The sequence below is a fragment of the Bos indicus x Bos taurus genome, chromosome 5, assembly GCF_003369695.1.
Source record: "Bos indicus x Bos taurus breed Angus x Brahman F1 hybrid chromosome 5, Bos_hybrid_MaternalHap_v2.0, whole genome shotgun sequence".
Lineage (NCBI taxonomy): Eukaryota > Metazoa > Chordata > Mammalia > Artiodactyla > Bovidae > Bos > Bos indicus x Bos taurus.
In genome coordinates, this window is record NC_040080.1 from 112518989 (window position 1) to 112532892 (window position 13904).

The 13904-nt window shown below is 38.7% G+C and overlaps 1 protein-coding gene and 1 long non-coding RNA gene across 5 annotated transcripts in view; one reads left to right on the forward strand and one right to left on the reverse strand.

Annotated features, from left to right (window-relative positions):
• Positions 1 to 13904, forward strand: part of LOC113893340 — a 79053-nt gene that overhangs the window by 17952 nt on the left and 47197 nt on the right. The gene's annotated exons all lie outside the window — the stretch shown is intronic.
• NAV3 (neuron navigator 3) overlaps positions 1092 to 13904 on the reverse strand; it is a 382845-nt gene continuing 370032 nt past the window's right edge. For all 4 annotated transcript variants that reach the window (XM_027543298.1, XM_027543301.1, XM_027543299.1 and 1 more), the window contains 2 exons: positions 9932 to 10135; positions 1092 to 3721 (listed from right to left, as the gene is read on the reverse strand). In XM_027543298.1, the coding sequence (XP_027399099.1) occupies positions 3602 to 3721; positions 9932 to 10135 (324 nt within the window). In that variant the 3' untranslated portion in view covers positions 1092 to 3601. The remainder of the gene's footprint in view (positions 3722 to 9931; positions 10136 to 13904) is intronic.

Sequence of the window (13904 nt, forward strand, 5' to 3'; positions counted from 1 at the left end):
TTAATGTATTATAATGGCTGTGCTAATATAGTAGCTGGCATTTATTCCATTTCCTGAGTGCCAGGCATCATTTGAAGTACTTTACAGATCTAAATTCAATACTCCCAATAGCCCTATGAGATAGGTACTATTACCTCATGTTATAAATGAGAACACTGAGTTTTAGAAGATGCAGTCTTAAAAAAAAAAATACTGTTGATCTTTGAAAACACAGTAATTGTAAGAGCTGGATATTATTCCAATCATCCAGTTGATAGGTGAGGAAACTAGGCATAAAGAGTGTGAGTAATTGGCCAAGGTTACACAGAGAATGATACTGTTGGGACCCACACTTACACAGCCTGATATCAAAGGTGTGAGAATAATGTTCAAGTTTTATATCAAGTCAGTGTTTACCTGGATAAGATGAATTGTGGAAATTTCCAAATCTCTGAAGGTGTGAATAAAGGAAACATTTATCCATTTTTATCTATTACTGTTCTTCAACTCATTTTAACTAATATATATATATATATTTTTTTTTTTCTCAACAAGTGTCCTAATTTTCCTGCTTTTAGAATTAAAACCCTACTTAGAGTACCCAAGTAAGCATTCCAATTACTGGTATGAAAGACCAAGGTGCTTTGAAAAAAATTTCTCATTTTAAAGAGGGTTCCTTTTCTTTTTATAATCTCTTAAAAATAAACCATCACCAGAATTCTTCTTCTATGTTAAAAGCATCTTTAGAGCTAAAAGTTCAAAAAAAGTTAATGGAATAAAAACAAAGAAACATTTAATAAGTTGATATAATTAAGTGAATATTAATATTTTATTTTATATTAATGCTTATTTTATAATCACTTAGGTAGACTAATAATGAGTTTTCTAAAAATATTCACTGAATAAATAACTTTCATTTAAAAAGATATACCTAGTGCCTTCAATATATTTACTCATTTAAAAGCTATGAGGTTCTTTCTATGAGGAATATAAAATTAAAAAATCACATACATCCTACTCATGGCTTATTAATAGTGCAAGCAACATTTTAAAGTTTGATACTTTTGGTGCATAATTATTCAATTCTCTCCACATATAGACACCACACCTTGTTGTCAATAAATAATTCCACTTTAATGTCAAAGTAATAATTTAGACAGATACAGGGTGCACATTTGCAAAAAAATATATGCAAGCTGGTTTACAAGCTAGAGGAACAACCAACCAATAGAAAATACATCACCCAGTTAAGTCCACTGACACCAAGTAGTTGCTGTCGGGGCTTTACAAAGACTACAAAACTTTTCAGATGATTTATTTCACTGTTTCTATTTACACGGTATGTTACATCAAAAATGTACAAAATATAAAATGTATACAGACAAATGTTTCACAAACTAGTTTAAGTTGTGAACTAGGCGGACCTACTGGGATGTATTGCAGGAATTTCTGTTTAATGATCATGTTTGGACTGTGGTTCTCAAAACGGCAGGGAAAGATTAGCAATTTTCTTAGATCACATATTGTACAAGGGCCACCAGTCACTCATCCAGCTACGTACGTCGACGTTTCCCTGCAGACGTGATCCACGTTTGAGGCTTCACAGTCAGGGTGCCCTTCCTATGTGCACATGTCCAGTCCCGACTTCCCTTAGGGCGATAGCACCGTGGAGGGCCTGCAGACTGAGCGACTCTGGCAGCTGCGCCGGTGTCTCGTGCGGTGGTTGTTCTACAGCAGCTGACCCGTGGGCCGTCACAGAGGGTAGCACCAATTGGACGTCCTGAAGTAGCAAATTTTCACACGCATGGACCAAGTCTACACCGTGGCCTAGCCCTTGGGGTGATGAATTTCAAACCTGTCCTCTGTGCGTGGTGGGAACTTCTCCAGTCACTCCCGTCAGCTCTCATATACTCTCTTGAAAGCCTGCCATGACAGATGCACTTTCAGACATTTTTACTTTTCCAAAAATGTATTGGCTTCATGGACAGTTTTGAAGCATGCTCACTCTAGCACTGATAGCTCCTGCATGGTCATCACGACTGTAAATACAGGACAAACACACCAGGTAACAACAGCATTGAGGGTCTGCATTCTGTATTTGTTTGCAACGTACAGGAAATCTCAGCAAGTGAAACATCTCTTAACACCCACAGGATAAAATACAATTTGTGTGTGTGTTTGTTTTGAGTTGTGCAAGTTTTTTAAATGATTATTTACAATACCTACCCAGTAGACTGTGCAAATCTAACCTTCTTTTACAGTATAAATGCCTTCTCATCCACAGTGACATCACTGCTTCAGTGTTCTCGAATGCTGAATTTCTCATGTACAATAATACCCATCAAAACAACATGCTCAAAACTCATAATAATTAAAAAAAAAAAAAATAGGAGAGAAAAGCCGAATAGTTGTGCTCATGCTGCATGTAGTGCTTCCAGCTCTGCTGGATAAAAATTCACCCTCTCCCGCCTTCTGAAACTCTTTCCCCTAGAACTGGATGGAAGATAGCCACATGGCTTAGCTTTTAAATGACAGTCAAAGAGGGTTTCTGGGTTACTTGAGTCTTTTGGAGGATAGGCAAAGCAATCTATTCTCAAGGTAAAAATACTGATCTTTCTCCTATCCATTTCTTCAAAAACAAACACAAAAATAGAGATGAGGCTACTGTGTTAACTGGTGTTACAAGTGAAGATGGTGGAAATTACCAATGGTTCAGGATTTAAACCAACCGTTAAACTGTTGTAGAAATCGGTTTAAGGCAGTGAGACAGCACCATAAGAAATGTTCCTTCTTTTCACTGACAAGGCTCAAACAAATAAAGCCCTAAAAAAGCCTGTTGTCAGTGTTGACTAATAATTGGTATAAAACTTTTTTTTTTAAAGGGAATGGGCAGGTGGTTTAAAAAGACCACAGTGGGAAAAACAACCTTATCAAACCTGTGACTCAGACACTAAAGCGTGGGTGAAGCAACATCCCGTGCTCACGGCGGTAGAGAATGATGCTGGCACTCCTCCAGCTGGCCACAGCAGTGTTTCCCTGGGGTCGCACAATTCCGTTTGTGCTTGTAGAGGCCTGGCCTCTTCGTTTTGGAATGGGGTGAGCACACAACGCAAACACTACTGGGGCTCCGCGACCAGCACCATGTGGCACAAAGGAGGCTGGACGGGTCAGGAGAGTGGCCCCTGCTCGGGGAGAACCCCTCAGAGGAAACCAAGAGAAGGAACGACAATAACAGAAAAAGAACAAAGAAAAGAAAGAAAAGGTCTGCACTGTAAACTTTTAAAGAGAAAAAACAGAAAGTCCAGTTTGGCTATCCCACACGCAATCTTCAGGTGCCCTGTCGTTAGGGTCCTTTCCAGTTGAGTATTGGAGCCTTACATCACTCCACAGAGATTAAAAAAAAAAAATGCCTAGAAAGAAAAGCAAGTTACGCTTCCGTGTCAACTGAGTATCTTGGCGGTTCAGACTTAGTTCTGCCGTCTCCTTAGAGACCACAACTCTGGGTCAGGGCCCTGACAGGATGCTTTCATACTGGCAGTGGTTTAATGAAAATACCTTACTTATCAAACATTTTTTTTCTTTTTTTAAGCATAGTCTTCTTCCCCTAACTTTTTTTCACCCTCTAGAGGGTAGATTCAAGAGACGAATCCAAAATGTCTTCATGATGGCTGGTGCTATCACTGTCGCAGCTTTGTGTGCCCGAGTAATTGGCTGCTTCTTGGAGTTTCATTAGCATATTCATCTGAAGAAAGAAAAAGAGACATCGATGGAGGCGATGATGCACGGAAAAAGCCAGGCCCAGAAAATACACGGCCCCGAGCCACACGGGGCACCCATCTCATCCCCTCCAAGGGAAACGGAAAGCAATTTTAGACTTTGACTGGTTGCCCCGGCTCCCAGACTGCTTCTCCCACACATGACTACAACGGCAAACCATAAGGACAAAATAGGGCCTCTGGATAAGTCTTTTATTCGCGATTGTAAATGAATACAGCGCCAGCAGGGAGCGCGGAAAGGAAACTGTATCACAGCCGGACATCTGGGCTCGTGGCTGCAGAGGACGCCAAGCTGCCCAGCTTTTTGGCTGTGAGAAGCAGAAAGCGCTGAATGGCAACTGAAAGTCCTGAACGTTCCTACACGCCGACGGGCACACAGGCTTCCGCTCAGGGTCCCTGGAGAGAAGGCGGGGCTGGAGTAGAATGGAACCAGCTGCTTCATACAAGCCCCCCATCTGCTGCTTAAGCGTTGACCTCGAGGGGAGGCGACCGAATGAAGCCGACCATGAGCATTTGAAGAGGGCAGAGGGAAGAATCACCGTCAAGCTTCTGTGGCTGTTGAACACCTGGCTAAAATATGACGGATATCTCACTGAAAAGAAAAACCACCTTCTGGAACAAGAGCAGCTGTCTCAAGTTTCCCAGCCTTTTAGGACAATGGCAACGTTTGTTCTCATAAAAGGGACATGGGCAGGAAAGCAGCTGGGGAGAAAGGCAGCTAGTGTTTCCGGGTGTTAGAAAATAAAAGGAGGCCACTTTGCTTGGATTTTGAGAGATCTGCAGATTCAGTGGTAGAGATGGATAAAGAAATCTTGTTCAAAAGCAAATCGTGAATAAATGATTTGACAGTTTTAGAAAGCACAGAAAAATTGGCACATCTTCGGGAGGGTATGGACTTGTTTTCTTATCAAGAGTTTCTGTTAATGGTAATAATCTTTGTATTGTTTAATGCATGCTAACTTTACTATTTATTATGTAATCAAAGATGTTCTTTTTTTCCCCCAACTTAAAATTTAGGGAAACTGATCCAATAGAAAGGCTAAATCAAAAAGGATTCCTTAGTCATATGTTAAGCTCTGCTTGCTGATACATTCAGTGTAAAATGTGTGTTCAATTAAAAAAATGTTTGTGAAATAAAGTGACACACTGGTAATTACCAGTTCTATCAAGAATGCCTTCCTGACAAAGAAGCTATAGTTATAGCATATTTTAAAGTCATTTTAATATTCTTTAGGACAATATTTTTCAACGTAAGTTTCTGTCTAATCCCCTGAATTTATTAAACAAGCTACATAAACATATAAAAGTAGCTGATGATAACCTCTTAAAACTCAGTGAGTCAAAAAGCTAAATGTCTCCATCAACATAGTGTTTCTTTCTCTCCCCCCTTCTCTGTCTCTCTTTTGAACACACACATACACTCCCACCTTCATGCACATTCATATTCCTTTTTCCTTTCTTTTGTTACTCTCTCTAAGTAGCTAGCTGTATGTTCAAGCATCTGGGTGAAGATAATTTGTAAAAAACAAAAACAAAAACACTGTGTTTTGAGCACCTTTCAAGAATAGAAATGCTTTCAAGGTTATGCCTTGATCTCAAAAATGCTTTCAAGGTTATGCCTTGATCTCAAATATTTGAAATCACTTGAAAGCTGACTGTTATAAAAGTTTTACGGTATAATAATAGTATTATTAAAGTCTTATGTTTTGAAAATGGTGCCATATAGTAAATATGTTCCATTAAAATAAGTTCCAAGTCTCAGATTCATGGTAAATACATATAAAGGATTTACCGTGCCTTCTCAGAGGGTTGCTTTGTACATTCGAATCAAAGGAGGTAGGTAAGTTTCACATCAATCAGTAATATGACTGGGTATAATCAGGGTGGATCATTATTATCTACACAAGTATTTCCTTGCACTCTTTTCCCCTGCTTCTTTCCCAGACCCATAGGCATAAACACAGTGCCTATCATTTGTAACACCCTGGTCAGGTCCTTATCATCCCTGGTATTTACACATCTGCCCGTCCTCCAGCCTCTATCCTCTTTCCTTTAACCTGCCCTCTATTCTATTACCAAGGTGATTTTTATAAACTGCAAATCTAGTAAGTCCCTTGCTCAAAAATCTTTGGTTGCTCCCCATTGTGTGGTAAAAATTTAACTTCAAGATAAACAAGGCTTCACATCACTTATCAATTGTAGACTTCTGTAGTTTTAATTCTTTCTGTCCCTTTTATTCTAATTCCACAGATTTGTATACAGCTCCCTAAACTCATTATTTTTATTGTACTGTTTCATCATGTTTCACTTGCTGTTTTTTAAATTTTGGATCGTCTCTATCCAACCTCATTATGAAATTTTATTCATCCTTCCAGACCTAGCTCAAGAATATCCTCCTCTGAGGAGCTTTATCCTAACCACTTTCTCAACAGACTCAAAACTTTACCTAGAACATACTTCTATCATTATTGCACTGTAATTTATATATATAGATATCTTTCTCCATGGCTGGATTATGAGCTTCTTAATGTCAGAAATGATATTGATTTTATGATCACCAGGATTTAGCCTGGAGTACATACTTATTATTTACTAATATTTACTGAATTAACGAGTCTATCGATGATGAATACACATTATATTTTCAATACTGTGAGATGTGCCAAAAACTTAGATCCTTGTTCAGAGTCAAAAATATATTACTGACACTGAGGTTTTCTCTGAGTACTTCTGATTTAGATTGGACTACAAATATGTTGTTACCTTATGTCAGTCATTATAAAAATATAGAGCAATAAATGCAGAGAGATACTTGCCAATCAGAATGTGCCTGATTCACAGATATCTAGATGAGAAGGTTTTCTCATCTAATATGTCAAACATCATAACCCCTTGTTCTTTAAGATGTTGAGTGAAGCAGAGGGTTAGGAATCAGAGATTTTTTTTTTAACTCAAGTTCTCATTCAGAATGTAGAGATTCTGATCCCTTTTCTAAAGTAGAAGATAAGAACATCTACAGTCAGGGAAAAGAGTGATTAATGGGTTTAGCTCACCAGGACTGTGTGAACTGGGAAAATTTAGGACATCCCCTAAACGTCCCATACTCTATAGTGTAACCCTGAAAACAAACCTTATAAACACCTTACCTGTATCAGGAACTGTATGAGAAACTGCAAAGGGAGAACTGGAAATTATAAAAAATTCAGAAGAAATAACCCATATTTGTACTGTAAGGCTTATTTTTTGTCTATTACATATGGATGTGAGAGTTGGACTATAAAGAAAGCTGAGAGCCAAAGAATTGATGCTTTTGAACTGTGGTGTTGGAGAAGAATCTTATAAAGCCCCTTGGACTGCAAAGAGATACAACCAGTCCATCCTAATGGAAATCAGTTCTGAATATTCATTGGAAGGACTGATGCTGAAGCTGAAACTCCAATACTTTAGTCACCTGATGCAAAGAACTGACTCATTTGAAAAGACCCTGATGCTAGGAAAGATTGTAGGTGGGAAGAAAAGGGGATGACAGGATGAGATGGTTGGATGGCATCACTGACTCAATGGACATGAGTTTGAGTAAATTCTGGGAGTTGGTGATGGACAGGGAGGCCTGGGGTGCTGCAGTACTTGGGGTCGCAAAGAGTTGGACATGACTGAACGACTGAACTGAATTGAACTGATCAGGAATTACTTAGTGTATAGTCACAGATTTGTGGAATTCAAAACAATTTCACCATCACTCTTGTTTAGTTATTTAGCTATGTATGAGCTAAAGGGCCAGACACTTGTTATAAAAATATAAGTTCAGGTCCTCAGGAAGTTTATGAAACTGAAAGTCACTTAGTCATGTCCAACTCTTTGCAAGCCCAAGAGTTGCAAGCCCCAACTCTTTCCAAGCCCTAGTCCATGGAATTCTCCAGGCCAGAATACTGGAGTGGGTAGCCTTTCCCTTCTCCCAGGAATCTTCCCAACCCAGGGATAGAACCCAGGTCTCCCGCATTACAGGCAGATTCTTTACCAGCTGAACCACCAGGGAAGCCAAGAATACTGGAGTGGGTAGACTATCTGTTCTCGAGTGGATCTTCCAGATCCAGGAATTGAAGTGGGGTTTCCTGCATTGCAGGGGGATTCTTTACCAGCTGAGCTACAAGGGAAGCCCCAAGAAATTGATAGTTTAGATCAAATGTTCTAAATAAGAGATCCCTGGGCTCTAAGTAGATCAATGTATATTTCTTATGACTTTATGGAACTTTTTGACATAGTATGGAAAATCTTCTGTGTGCATGCATTTTATCAGGAAAAAAGTCATGAAACTTTATCAGATGGTTCACATGTAAATTCCAAGATGTTCAAAATGGTCAACTGAAATGATGAGATGTACATGTGTTGTGGTTATTAGTGTAAGGATATTCCACAAAATATCAACTTATAATTTTATGTCTTTATGTATGGTTGGAGATGGCAATGGCACTCCACTCCAGTTTTCTTGCCTGGAAAATCCCATGGATGGAGGAGGCTGGTAGGCTGTAGTCCATGGGGTTGCTAAGAGTCGGACACGACTGAGCGACTTCACTTTCACTTTTCACTTTCATGCATTGGAGAAGGAAATGGCAACCCACTCCAATGTTCTTGCCTGGAGAATCCCAGGAACGGCGGAGCCTGTTGGGTTGCCGTCTATGGAGTCGCGCAGAGTCAGACACGACTGAAGCGACTTAGCAGCAGCAGCAGCAACAGGTATGGTTACAGACTATAATTTAATCATTTCTTTAGATTCCCTGGTGGCTCAGATGGTAAAGCATCTGTCTGCAATGCAGAAGACCGGGGTTTGATCCCCAGGTCGGGAAGATCCCCTGGAGAAGGAAATGGCAACCCACTCCAGTACTCTTGCCTAGAACATTCCATGGATGGAGGAGCCTGGTGGGCTACAGTCCATGGGGTCGCAAAGAGTTGGACACAACTGAGCGACTTCACTTTTTATGTTTAAGTAACATAAGGATCTTTATCTCAGCATGTCTTCTTACTGTATTGGTTATTCAGTGATTTCTTTAGCCAGAATAGTAACCTAAAAAACACATTACATTTGAGACAAATTTATGGCAAGTCATCTCTAAAAATAAAAAAATACATATGAGAATAAAGTTATTTTACTAGGAACAGCATGTGCTTAGTATTTCCAGAATATTCGTGCTTCGGGGTTTTATTGACTTATAGTATGACTTCCAAGAATGCAATCTGAGCAAGGCAGGGAATAATAGCCCTCTATAAAGAAAGCTGAACACGAAAGAATTGGTGCTTATGAACTGTGGTGTTGGAGAAGACTCTTGAGAGTCCCTTGGACTGCAAGGAGATCCAACCAGTCCATCCTAAAGGAGATCAGTCCTGGGTGTTCTTGGAAGGACTGATGTTGAAGCTGAAACTCCAATACTTTGGCCACTTGATGCGAAGAGCTGACTCATTGGAAAAGACCCTGATGCTAGAAAAGATTGAGGACAGGAGGAGAAGGGGACGGCAGAGGATAAGATGGTTGGATGGCATCACTGACTCAATGGACATGGGTGTGGGTGGAGTCCGGGAGTTGGTGACGGGACAGGGAAGCCTGGCGTGCTGAGGTTCATGGGGTCACAAAAAGTTGGACACAACTGAGTGACTGAACTGAACTGAACTGAATTCCAAAGTCAGTTCATTCTTCTCTACTGTTGGCAATGGAGCACTAATCCTAAATTTAGTTAGACAAAATTTTACATGTAAAATGTAAAATTGATACATGTAAAATATTCTTTAGTTTTTCAAGTATAGATTATATTCTTTTTTTTTTGGTCATTTTAGAACAAAATTCAGCTTTTTCTTACATACCTAATGAATTGAGTCCTGCAATGTTTGACGTTTATTTATTTATATAATTTTCTGCTTAATAAAAGAAAAATTATGGCCTCAGAGCTCAGCCTGGTTTAAATGTTTTTGATTATTTTGAAGTATACAAGTTTGGTCTTTTTTAAGAGTTTCACCCAATGAATGTAGGCCAAAGGTAAAAATTTGAAAACTGAGTATCAACATCAGGACAATCTCAAATATTACCCAGGAAAACGAATTAGTGTCTCTGATGCAAATGACTAAATGCTAGTGGCTGCACACTGTAGTCAAGATTAGACAGGAAGAATCAAACATCGGCTTCTTACCAGGGGATCCCCCTCTGTGTCAGCTTGTGGAATGTGCTTTGAGGTTGTAGCTTCCTTCGTGGATATACAGCCCTCATACCCAACATCTTCTGGTCGCAACTGAAGTAATGCTGGGCCTTCCTGAGGCAGAGATGCTGAGCTCCATGGGTATGTATCAAGCACCCACTTGGAGGGATCTTCCCAAGGTGCTCGTTTCCCATACATCTAAAAAGTGATCACATATTTATCACATATAAAATAAATTCCTTGTGTGTGTGGTTTTTTTTTTTTTTTTTTTTTTTTGGCAATGCAGCTTGTAGGATCTTAGTTCCCAGAACAGGGATTGAACCCATGCCCTCAGCAGTGAAAGCCTGGAGTCTTAACCACTGGACCACCAGGGAATTCCCTACATCTCTGTTCAGTACAGAGGTGGCTACTAATTGCACATTGAGTCCCTGTGGGACTTTCAGGGGAATGAAGTGTCTATATGCTATTTCCCAGATTTTAAACTATCTGTATAGTTCACTTTAAATTTGAAGGCTAGACAAAATAAATGGGCAGCATTTGGGGGAGAGTATGAGGGATGTTTATTTTAAATACATAAAGAAATGACTACCCACATTTATCTTTGTTAGTAATTTTACAAACTAAATGAAAGCTCAACATTGAGAAAGGGAAGTTCCAGTAATAGAGAAATAAAAAGATTCATGCTAGACACTAAATACCTTTATTTACTAAAGTGTACTTTGGAAAGATGATGAATACAAGAGATTTCTTTTCTCTACTTCATTCTACTCAGATTTTCCTTGACAATAAGCATTCTTTCCCTGACAACCATTTCCATCAGATTAATTTCCTCTGTAATCTCATTGCTTCCTATTAAAACTTCTTTGAGATATTTGTTTGTAAGACCACTGAAAACTTTGTCAGAACTCCTCTGGAGGAAGAAAGTTGATAAGAAAGAGATTATAAAGCCTGGTTAAAATACAGGTAGTGGAGTAGACAGCAGATGAACACAAGTGACGTTAAAAAAATTTTAAACTGGAAGCAAAGCCAAAACCAAACAAGAAACAGCACACTAAGGAGACAGAGGTTGGTGGGCTTGGGGAAAAAAAAAAAAAGAAAAAGTACAGACCACAAAGGCATAGAAAGAAAGGTTAAAATTAAGAGTAGAGGGTAGTAACATAGGCACACTAGTTCTTTGATGGACTTTCCTACTCTACTGAGGGCAATCCTGGTTATTAGGTGTACATTTGGTCCCAGGAGGCACCGAATACCAGTGTGAAGCGTTTCGTGTGGTTTGCTGTGCTTCAGTGAGACAAAAACAAAATGGCGGATGCTGAGTCCAGGAAAGGCCCACAGTCTGCTTGGAACTGTCTTTTGAGCTTCTCCTGGAGAAGTTGCATGGGTTGTGGCAGGCTTGCCTTAAGGAAAAAAAAAGTTCAGGTCTTGATATCTACACATCTAGGGGATAACAGTCAGAGAAGGCAATGGCACCCCACTCCAGTACTCTTGCCTGGAAAATCCCATGGACGGAGGAGCCTGGTAGGCTGCAGTCCATGAGGTTGCACAGAGTCAGACATGACTGAAATGACCAGCAGCAGGGGATAACAGTAGGAGTAGTAATCAGCTTTTTAAAAATAGTTCTGTTATTTTGGAGCAGAAATTGTCTCTCAGTTAAAAATCTACTTAGATTGCTATACAACTTAAACTAATTGAAGGAAAGTATATAAATCTTGGAATGGAAACATTACAAAAAGAATATGAAAATCTAGCAGAATCAATTGATGATGTCCAGAATCATCATGGACAGCAAAATTGGGGGTGACCAATAAAAAGGTAAATAGGCTCAATTCTGTATTTCAGAGTTAAGTAGATGTTATAGAACAAGAAATGAAAGAAGAGACATTTAAATATTCAGAAGGAGATGATCTGACTGCTGACATTTCAAGAAAGATAGAATCATCAGGATAAAAATCAGAATCCAGTGCATCACAGTGTTTTTTCGAACTAGAACATCTGGCAAAGAGTATTTGCCATACGGTCCCCCACCAAAGCATCAGCCTTCATTTGGGGAGAAATTATTCTATTCCTCTCAACTCAGATTTTATCTTTACAACCATGCTTTATTTTTCCACCTTTTGTTCCAGTTCATGGTTCTTTGTTGCCATTATATCCAAGAAAATAGTTCATGACATGTGTGATTTCTCTTCTTCCTGTTCCTCCAGAAGTCACATATGGACCATCCCAAGAATATCATCTGCCAACAGACTTCCAGTCCAGCATATCCTTCAGTAGTGATAACTCTCTCCTCACCAAAGGGTTTTCCTTTTTTTCTCAAAGTGCTGTATCTGCCTCCTGCATCCTCCGTTCCCCCCAAGCCTCAGCTATTCCCTATGTTGTGATTGATCCAACTTTCACTCTAACCTACTAACAAACATCTAGAACCACAGCAGAAAACTTGAGATATTTTTATTTCTCCTCAAAAAAAATTTTTTGGAGTATCTCTCCAAATCTTTATTTAAAGGGAATTTTTATAGAATGATAAATTCTTAGGATGGTGCTTTATAAATAATGATTTGAACATTAAAAATGCTACATACTTCTAAAAAACGAGATTTAAGGATTTTTAAGGTATTACTGTTTTTGAGTTTTCAAAACCCTTCTAATTCTTCTGATGTATTAGCAAATGAATAAGAAATAAGGAAAATTTAATATATAAAGATTTGGATAATAGTTTACTAATGCTGAAATAGATCTAGAGGAACACATAATTAATTTAAATATTAATTTAAAAATCATGACCTCATGAATATTTTAAATAAAATTTCATACAAATATATGATGTTTTTGGAACAAATAATTGAAACCAAGAGACCCAACTTACTTCTGAGATAGCATAATAGTTTTAGATGAATCTTGACATGTACTAAGTTATACCTGAAAATAAAAACTTTTGGCACAGTCTTTAACTTTGTTGGAAACATTTTCTCAGGCTGGTTTGGCTCATACCATTAAAAATATGAAACTGAGTTATTTAAATCTGAGGTAGAACCAGTTGATAGCATTCTCTAGGATCATTACCTCTGTACGTTCTGAACATCCTCATAATATTCATCACGTTCACCATCCTGTTAGTTCTAAATCACTGCCATGCCTTTCTACAAGGTGAGGAAAGCATAAGGAAGTGAAAGGAAGTGAAATGAAGGAAAATAGAAAACCAATTTTTTTTAGACAGTGATATAAAGACTTAACACAGAGCTGCAGATGACAAAATGTGAAAAGCATGAAGTATATCTTAGTTCTGGCAGCACTTGTGATAACCAGAAATAGAGATGCCTAAAACTGAGAATAGAGAAAAGCAAAAACTGCCTAAACCTTGGCTGAGTTATTGTAAAGATGACTGGATTTTTCTGCCACAAGTTTGGTGATTATACAACGCGAATCTTAAAAAAAATTCACACAAGGAAAAATAATCAAGACTTACAGAAAAGGGATGATATATTTTGTTGAAAAGGGGTTTTCTTATTAGGGATGTATTTTGATTTCTTAGTTAAGAGTAAATAGAAGGGGTGGTTGCAGGGCCTTGATGTAAGGTAGAGGAGGGAGGAGCAGAGATGCTGCTAAACCAACCTGTTTTGAAAAATGAAATGCCTTAGATTTAGAGCACCTGTAAAAACAGAAAGGAATTTTGCAACGGATGTTAAAGGGTTTCAAGCAATGAAACATCCTAAAGCAGGGAATCTATTAATGTAAGCACAAACTACTTGTTACTGATTATGTAAGAAGAGAATAAATGGGGAATTTCCTAGAGATCCAGTGCTCCCACTGCAGGTGGCATGGGTTTCACCCCTAGTCAGGGAAGATCTCGCATGCTGTGTGACATAAGAAAAAAAAAAGAAGAGAACAAATGACCACGGTCCATATCAACATGCCTGTTTTATAAGATGCAGAACTGTGCAATTAACTAGCTATCTAATAAGAACAGTTCGTA